Here is a 9,749-nt window from a genome sequence, read left to right as displayed (position 1 = left end):
AAGTTGTATGTTTCATTATTGCTACACCACGCCCTGACTGGCTCGTCTCCTCCCTGCGACCCTTCTGTAAGGGGATGTCCAGTTGCCAGCAGATGGGCTATGGGTCCCCAATCTGCACTCCCCCTCATTCACAAAGATATGTTATTTTTTCCATGATGCCTGATCCCTGATCCCTTCGACACTTCGTGATCACACAGGCTGATGTGCTTCTTCCATGTGGGCTTTGTTGCTTCTGAGCTAGATGGCCGCTTGTTTACCTTCAAGCCTTCAAGACCCCAGACACTACATCTTTTGATAGCCGGGCACCATCAACTTTCTTCACCCCATTTGCTTATGCACACATTTGTTTTCAGTGATCGTGTCAGGAAGGTGAACATCACGGAATGCCAATTTAATAGAACAAAGTGTTCTTGCATTGAGAGAATACTTGAGTGGAGGCCCATTGTCCACCTGCTACTTTAATACTAAACCTATAAATATATGTACATAGATCTATTTCCCCATCATATTATATAAATATATTTACATACATGCATGCCTGTGTTTAGACCTCTATAAATGTGCTTTGCCTCCTAGATTCTTTCCTCTATTTCCTTTTACTTTCCTCTTGTCCCACGATCATGCTCAGCCTTCATTTGGGTTTCAGTAATTCCTCTCATTACATTGCCCTTGATCAATCACTACCAGGCCTCTTACACCCTCCTCACCACTGATTTGGGATCGCTTGTTGTTCCCTTGTCCCTCTTTCCCCAACCTCCCCCTCTCCAATGTACCCCTGGAACCATCAGTCTGTTATTTTCTCCTCCAGATTGTTTATCCAGCCTATCTTATCTAGATAGACCTGAAGAGATAATATGCACAAAAAAACCAAGATAGAGCAAAACAAAGCGACAAAAGAAAACAAATCAACGGCAACAGCAACAAAAAAATCAATGACAAAAAAAGAGAAAAATTTGTAAATAGTTCAAGGTCTGTTTGTTGACCTTTAGGAGTGTTTTCTGGTTGAGTCTGACAGTGTGCCATGCCCTGGCCCCAAAGTCTATTTTTGGTATTCCCTGGGGACTTCCTTGCTCTGCTGTTTTGTTGCATGCCCTTAATGTTTTGCCTCGGTGTGGTGGGGTCTGATCGGGTGCAATTCCCACACTGTCTCCAGTATTATCCCCTGTAGGGCTATGGGTCAGTGAGGGGGTGTCATGTCTCATAGGGGGCCGGGTCATATGTTCTTCTCTGTGCACAGGCTGCTCTCAGCGGGGATATCGCCCTCAAGGTTTGGTGGGGCAAGATGTGCCCCACTCTTTCTTCCTTCCCCTTCGTTTTCTCCATGTGCTCTTATCAGACACATCCCTCTTCCTGAACTGTAGCTTCAGTGCTGTCCGCTGAAGTGAATTCTTCTGTGGGGTGGGGTGAGCTGTCCACGTAGTTGGGATTGGGGCCGGCCCCTCAGACCTCTCTACTGGTTCCCTGCTTCATGCCGGTATGTTGAATTTACGTCTTGGTGCACCAGGTTGACGTCTGGTCCCTCTTTGTCTGTGGAGATATAAACAATACCCTCCCCTTGGGTAGGTTAGTACCCTGTTCCCCAACTATCCATTTCTCTCTCTTTTTTCCTTTATTCCCCTCCTTTTTAGTTGGATACCATATGTATCCCTAGATCTGGTCTGGCCCCTGCCATACTACCTGGTCCTCACCCCAGGAATGTTTGTATATAGTAGTTTTTCCCTATGTCCCTTTTGCATTTTGTTTTTTAAGCTTACCCCAACAGATTCATGTTGTACTTGCCCTTTTGTTCTTGGCTTACTTTGCTTAGCATAATTTCCTCTAGTTCTTCCCATGAGGCGATATGCTTCATGCATTCACCACTGCTTTTCAGCGGTGTGTAGTACTCCATTGTATGTATGTGCCACAGTTTTTTAATCCATTCATCTGTTGATGGAAATTTGGGTTGTTTCCAACTCCTTGAAATTGTGAACTGTGCCGTGATGAACACTGGAGCACAGATGTCTGGCCGTGGTTTGTTTCTTGCCTCTTCAGGGTATATGCCCAGTAGGCGGATTGCTGGGGTCATATGGTAGTTCAATTTCCATCTGTTTTTGATATCGCCAAATTGATTTCTATAGTGTCTGTACATACCTGCAGGTCGACCAGCAGTGGATGAGAGTTCCTATCTTTCTGCAGCCCCTCCAACACTTGTTGCTTTCTGATTTTTTGAATTGGGCTATCTTTGAGGGTGTTTGGTGGTATCTCATAGTTGGTTTAATTTACATTCCTCTTATGGCTAATGATTGTGAACATTTTCTCATATGTTTATTGGCCATTCAGTTTTCTGCCTTTGTGAAACTTCTGTTCAGGTCCTGTGCCCTTCTCCTCAGTGAGAAATTAGTTTTTTTCTTTTTGGAAATTATCTGAGTATTGTAGATTTTAGTATTAAGGCCTTTGTCTGATGTGTCATTGCTAAAGATGTTTTCCCAGTCCGTGGGCTCTCTTATTATTCTTGGTGAATTCTTTCGATGTACACAGGTATTTTATTTTGTCAATTTGTGACCCCTCTGTGTTTGTGTCCTTCCCTATTTCCAATAGCCTATGTATTCCCTGCACCAAGGTTCTCAGGTTGGGCAGCATTCCTTCATTGATGGCCCGAATAGTTTGGGGTTTTCGAGGTCTGTAATCTACCTTGAGTTTATTCTTATATATGGAGTGAGATAAGGGTCTTCATTTTTCTGCAGGTAGATATCAATTTTTTCCAGCACCACTTGTTGAAGAGAACATCTGCTTCCCATTTGTAGCTGTATAATATGTGCTAAAGTCAGGTAAAGCAAGCCCTCCCACAGTGTCCTTCTTCTTGAGGAGTTCTCTGCTAATTCTGGGCTTCTTCCCTCTCCATATGAAGTTGGTAATCAGTTTTTCCATTTATTTGAAGAAAGATGAGGGTAACTGATTGGGATTGCATTAAACTTATATAGTGCCTTGGACAGAACCAACATCTTTACTATATTGAGTCTTCCAATGCACTAGCATGGGATATTCTTCCGTTTGTTGAGGTCACTCTTGGTTTCTTATAATAGTGTTCTGTAGTTTTCCTCATATAAATCTTTTGTTCTTTTTGTCAGGTATTTCCCTAGATATTTCAATTTATGCTTGGCTATTATGAAGGGTACCACCTTTTTTTTAATCTCCTCTTCTGTGGTCTTATCTGATGCGTCTAGCTGTCCAGTAGACTTCTGTTTGTTGATCTTGTATTCTGCCACTCTGCCACATTCCTCTATTGCTTCCAGTACTCCCCTTATGGAGCTTTTGGGATTTTTCCATATATAAAATCATATCATCTTCAAATAACAATAGTTTCACCTCTTCCTTCTCCAGGCAAATACCTTTGATGTCTTTTCTTTGCCTTATGCTGTTGGCTAAAATCTCCAGTATGATGTTTACTGGGAGTAGGGACAAGGGGCATCCTTGTCTGGTCCCCTTTTCAGTTGGATTGTGTTAGTCTTTTCTCCATTGACTACCACATTGGCTGTTGGTTTTTCATATATAACTTGTATTATCTTGAGGAATTTTCCTCCCATTCCTATCTTGAGTTTCTTAAACAGGAATGGGTGTTGGATGTTGTTGAATGTTTTTTCTGCATTTATTGATATTATCATGTGGTTCTTATATTTTTTTCATGGCAATGTGGCGAATGATACTAATGGTCTTTTGTATGTTGAACCATCCCTGCATCCCTGGTTTAAATCCCACTTGGTCATGGTGAATTATTTGTTGTATTCTAATGGCCAGTATTTTGTTAAGGATTTTTGCACCAATGTTCATTAAGCATATTGGTCTATAGTTCTCGATTCTTGTGGGATCCCTGCCCGGTTTCGATATCAGGGTTATACTAGCTTCACAGAAGGATTTCGGAAGTTTGCCGTCTTTTTCTATGTTCTGGAAGAGTTTTTGTAGGATTGGTGTCAGTTCTTCCCTGAATGCTTGGTACAATTCTCCAGTGAAACCATCTGGTCCAGGGGATTTTTTTTGTTGGTAATCCCTTGATAACCTTGTCTATTTCTTCTATTTCTATGGGTCTGTTGAGATTCTTGACATCCATCAGGGATAGTCTAGGGAGGGATTATTTTTCCAAGAATTTGTCCATGTCTTCCAAGTTGCTGAACTCATTGGAGTACAGTCCTTTGTAGTACGGTGTAATTATCCTTTTGATTTCATTAGGGTCTGTTGTAATGTCCCCTCTTTCATCCCTTATCTTTGCTATTGAGATTTTTTACCTCTTTTCTTTGGCTAGGGTTGCCAGTTGTTGGTTGATACTGTTTATCCTGTCAAAGAACCAACTTTTAGCAGCATTAATTTTTTCCATAATTTAAAGTTTTCCCTCTTCTGAATCTCAGTCTTCATTTTTATTTTTTTCTTTTGCTATTAGCAGCATTGTCCTGTTGACTCTGCTCTCATTGTTGTAAATTTTGTGTAAGCATATCAATCATAAGTCTCTCTTCCTTTTTAATGTGTGCTTGTATTGGTATGAAACTTCCTCTTACAAATTCAGAAAAACTGAATACTATTATTATAATACTAATGTATTAGTGAACTCTTTGAGACACCTCTGTAGCACTTTCCCCATTCATTTTTACCTGCCTACTTACGTGACAATGGCTCTATCATGCTTATAGATAGAATTGAAAGATTGTTCACTTTCCCTTCTAGCATTGTTGATCAAGTTTGCTTTTTATTATTGCTAGTTTAGAAAAATGATTTTCAGCTTTGCAATTCATTGTTAGTCAAATTCACTGTCATAGAATTTGATTCCGACTCAGAGAAACCCCATGCGACTGAACTCTCCCTGTGGATTTCAGAGATTGTTCATCTTTACAGGAGTAGAAAGCCTCATTTTTCTCCTGTGGAGCTGCTAGTGGTTTAGAACTGCTCACCTTGTGATAACCAGCCCAATATGTAAATAACTAATACTGTGTAAATATATCAATTTTGGGGAAACTTCTAGCAAGTTCCTTTCATTTTGGGGCTTCAAGGTAGCATGACATTTAGAATTTCCTTGTGGTGGAACGAACTGCAAATCCTCACTGAATTAATGACTTACACGCTGTGTTAGGGTTCTCTAGAGAGTTAAAACCAGATTGATAATAATTTTATAAATATATATTTATATAGATAGATAACACAAGAGATAAACAGTTAAATTATAAAGCAGTACAAATGGCTCAGTACAATTCAAATGTGTTAGAGAGTTGTGAGACACTGGCAGTCCTTCAAGTCTTGAGGGCCGCCAGGTAGTCCTCTATAGAGAGATTCAGATTCTCCCGGCACAGGTAGCAAACAGCAAGGCAGGTCACCAACTGTCAGCCAGGCCACCAACAGTCAGTCCCCAGCTCAAGAGATAAATTCCAATTGTGTGGTGAAGCAGGTCTTGAAGGAACCTCAAATTACAGCAACACAGGCCACAGGTTATGTGTCCCACAGGTAGTGTAGCTTGCAAATTGAGGCACAGAACAAGCAAGGCAGCCGCACATTGGTCCGATGATCAAAGAGCGAGACAAGAAAGGCGAGGCTCGTAAAGCCATTTATCTCTCTGCCCTTCAATTAATCCCACATGTGTTTATCGGCCAGGCTGGCACAATAAACTAGCTACCTCACACACTGATGACCTCCTCTTATAAGAATGACTGCAAGTGACATAAATATATTCCATTAAATGAAACTAAGTGTGTCTCCGTGTGCAGCCTAACTTTCTAGTGCTACCCCAAAGGAGACACAGTGTAAAGGAGGGACAGTTGGTGTGGCAGAATGCAATAATCTTAATCAATCATGGCTAAAGCGTTAGGAAGTTTGATCAGATGTCTGATTGTGCGAGCACCTTCCCAAACATGGGGGTGAGAAACTCAAGCGTCTTTAACTTCGTGGTAAATCCTCTGCTTCTTAAGGACATCCAGGACAGAATGTAGGTCATTCTTATTGGAATGGAAGGAGGGTTCCTACTGAATAGCAGTTGGGGGAAGAGCTGAACAGAAAGCTGAAGGAGTAACTAACGTGATATCAGAAGCCTACGCAGACATGCATGTAGTCTCTGACTAAAGTCAACCATTGAGCTGGCAAATCAACCATCGATTTTGACTTGAATTTTCTCTTTCTAGGCTGCTAAAAACAAGAAGAATGTGTCTGGAAGGCCGCAAGGTATGTTGCAGGAGTTTCTAATCAAAAGGGATTTTGCTATGCATTTAATGAGTTGAATCAACTACAGCCCTTTGTCTTATGCCAAGGTTAAGAGAACTCCATGATGTACAGCATTTAGACTATGATTGCTTTTATTATCATTTAATATGCTTTTCATGACTATTTGAAGCCTCCCTCATATTAAACCACTCAATTAAAAGCATATAGGTATAATTTATGTGAATAGTGCTTCCCACAGAGACACAAACTCTTCAGAGGCAGTCCTATTTTTTAGTGACCTTAAATATACTAATAGTAAGATGATGTTCATTGTTGTTAAGAGATGTTCTATCTTTATAACGATGTTTCTAAAGTGAACCAAAGACATATAAAGCATTGATATATAAATGGATTTTTGGTCTTCACTTAATTCTAGCCCAAATCTAAGAACAATTAGTTCTTTTAAAAAAATCATTTTGTTGTAGGCTCATGCAACTCTTATCACAATCCATGCATATATCCATACATACAAATGTGTCAAGCACATTTGTGCATTTGTTGCCATCATCATTTTCAAAGTATTTTCTTTCTACTTGAGCCCTTGGTATCAGCTCCTCATTTTTCCCCTCCCTCCCTCACCGTTCCTTCCTCATGAACCCTTGATAATTTATAAATTATTATTATTTTTTCATGTCTTACACTGACCATTGTCTCCCTTCACCCACTTTTCTGTTATCCATCCCCCTGGGAGGATGTTATATGTAGATCATTGTGATCAGTCCCTTTCTCCCTCTACTTTTGCCTTCCCCTCCTGGTATGGCTACTCTCAAAATTTGTCCTGAGAGGTTTATCTGTCTTGGATTCCCTGTGTTTCCAGCTCTTATCTGTACCAGTGTACATGCTCTGGTCTAGCCAGATTTGTAAGATAGAATTGGGGTCATGATAGTGCAGGGAGGGGATGGGGGAAAACATTAAAGAACTAGAGGAAAGTTATATGTTTCATTGGTGCTATACTGCACCCCAACTGGCTCGTCTCTGCCTTGTGACCCTTCTGTAAGGGGATGTTCAATTGTCTACAGATAGGCTTTGGGTTTCTACTCTTCACTCCCCCTCGTTCACATTGATATGATTCTTTGTTCTGGGTCTTTGATGCCTGATTCCAGATCCCAAGGCACCTCAGGATCACACAGGCTGGTGTGCTTCTTCCATGTGACTTTTGTTGCTTCTTAGCTAGATGGCCGCTTGTTTATGTCTTCAAGCCTTTAAGACCCCAGACACTATATCTTTTGATAGCCGGGCCCCATTAGCTTTCATCACCACAGTTGGTTATACACCCAATTTGTCTTCAGCGATTGTGTTAGGAAGGTGAGCATCACAGAATTCCAGGTTATTAGAACAAAGGGTTCTTGCATTGAGGGAGGACTTGAGTAGAGACCCAATGTCTGTCTGCTACCTTAATACTAAACCTATAAATATATGTACATAGATCTATTTCCCTATCGTTATATATAAATATATTTACATATGTACATGCCTGTATTTAGACCTCTATAAATGTCCTTTGCCTCCTAGTTTCTTTCCTCTATTTCCTTTTACTTTCCTCTTGTCCCACTATCACGTTTGGCCCTCATTTGGGTTTCAGTAATTTCTCTTGGTTACATTGCCCTTGATCTATGCGGTGGTCTTCTAACCATAAAGTCAGTTCTAAACCGCCAGGCTCTCCAGGGAGCAAGATGAGGCTTTCTACTCCTGTGAAGAGTTAGAGTCTCAGAAACCCACAGGGGCAGTTCTACCCTGTCATTAGGATCACCACGAGTGGGAACTGACACAATAGCAATGAGTTTTTTAAAATTTATGTTTTATTCAATTGGACCTTTGGCCCCAGCCTACTTCCCTGTTCTCCTGGCATTCTCTGCTCTGCCGCTGCCCAACAGTTCCGAGTTGGAGGCTATAGTGTATTTGGACTGAATCGGCTCATCCGGAGGCAGTGGGTGCAGTAGGACTCTAAGAAGCCTTTGCTCACATAATTTATTATAACATTCTAGCACTGGGAGGCTTCCTAGAGAATATCAGGTACAACAGCTTTCAAATTGTATTCCAGGGGCCATGGGGATCTGAGTAGGTCTTGGAGCATTGATCAGGCATAAGAAGGACTTAGTGGATGGACTCATTTGTAGGATCTCTCACTTCATTTGGGGCAGTTACGTTCTCTTCTCTTTTGTATTTTGGCATTCAGGGTAAGACTTTGTTGGAAAGAGCAGGGTTTTGTTGCCCCCAACGTGTGACAATCATCTATCTACTTTAATCCTCTCCATTTTACCAAGAGCACCCACTCCCGATGTCAGTAGGATTTATAGGCCCTCATTACGGGGACACCTGGGTGATTGACCTCTTCATCCGATGCCGATGCCTTTTCTTTCCCCAGATAGATGTGATGGCGCCTGCAGTAAGGACAATTTCCATTGCAGTGAACCCTGCCCTCCGAACATCCAAGGAAATATGGGTTTTGTGTGCAGAAGAAACAAATGGCACAAAGTCACGGATACCTGCCGAACCCTTGACATCTCTAACATTTTTGAGGTAATTGTGTTTCTCTCACAGCATGGTCTCTATAGTGGGCATGAGGAACAAAAGGGAGCCTCAAATTATCAGTGAATGATCCCCTTACTAAGAGAGAGGAAGAACACAAAGGCAGAGAACCATGCACCCATGTTTTATGTAACTATATCATACCTACTGCAAGGTCAGCCGTTCAAAAACCATCAGCTTCTCTGTGGGAGAAAGATGGGGCTTTCCACTTCCATGAAGAGTTACAGTTTTGGGAACTCACAGGGGCAGTTCTATTCTGCCCCACAGGGTCACTATGAGTTGGCATTGATTTTATGGTAGGGAGTTTACTGATTCTCTCTCTCTACACAAGAGTCACATTCCTAACCATGGGTATTTAAAATGTTGACCTTCCATTGATCACATCCTTTTGAGTTCTGAAAGAAGTAGATAATTTAGGATTTTGTGGCCATTTGGCTTAGCTCTGTCTTTGTATATGGAAACAGCCCTAAATAATATGTGAAGAAGTTGTTGTGTGTCTATAAAACTTTATTTACAAAGAAGAGCTGACCAGCCACCCTGATTTAATGTGTGAGACCTGATTCAGTGTGTGATACCCAGATCTACAAGAGAAAGACTTTTATTTTCCATCGTGTCTCTCTCTTTTTCTTTCTAGTAGATTCATCCAAACCTAGTTTGGAATTTCTTTAAAAAATATGACCATGTCTCATGCCTTACACTTTGGGAATTAGAGTAAAACCAAGCTTAAATGGTGCCAATACTTTATAGCTATATACACACAGAGGAAGAGCATTTATCACACAGATGGCTTAGACTGTACTCAATCCATCAGTGATACACAGAAGCTAGGTGTCACGATCGGTTGCTGTTAGCTTTACAACTAAGAACACCCTACTCAGAACACAAGGCAGCTTCATGAGTTGGCATGGGTTCAACAAAAGTTGACAAGGACAACAGAGATACACAAGAAGGACAACATAGATACACAAGAAGGGCCAGATTTGTGATTTTCAGGGAATGGGATTAAG

General features: G+C 41.2%; 1 protein-coding gene across 1 annotated transcript in view; it reads left to right on the top strand.

Annotated features, from left to right (window-relative positions):
- ADGRF2 (adhesion G protein-coupled receptor F2) overlaps positions 1-9,749 on the top strand; it is a 60,289-nt gene that overhangs the window by 35,537 nt on the left and 15,003 nt on the right. Inside the window, exons 2-3 of the mRNA XM_045294757.1 lie at positions 6,135-6,178; positions 8,583-8,733. Coding sequence (XP_045150692.1) covers positions 6,135-6,178; positions 8,583-8,733 — 195 coding nt within the window. The remainder of the gene's footprint in view (positions 1-6,134; positions 6,179-8,582; positions 8,734-9,749) is intronic.

Source organism: Echinops telfairi, unplaced genomic scaffold (assembly GCF_000313985.2).
Source record: "Echinops telfairi isolate 266 unplaced genomic scaffold, ASM31398v2 ScPeMD7_3533;HRSCAF=4204_1, whole genome shotgun sequence".
Lineage (NCBI taxonomy): Eukaryota > Metazoa > Chordata > Mammalia > Afrosoricida > Tenrecidae > Echinops > Echinops telfairi.
This window is presented reverse-complemented; position numbering and strand designations above follow the sequence as displayed.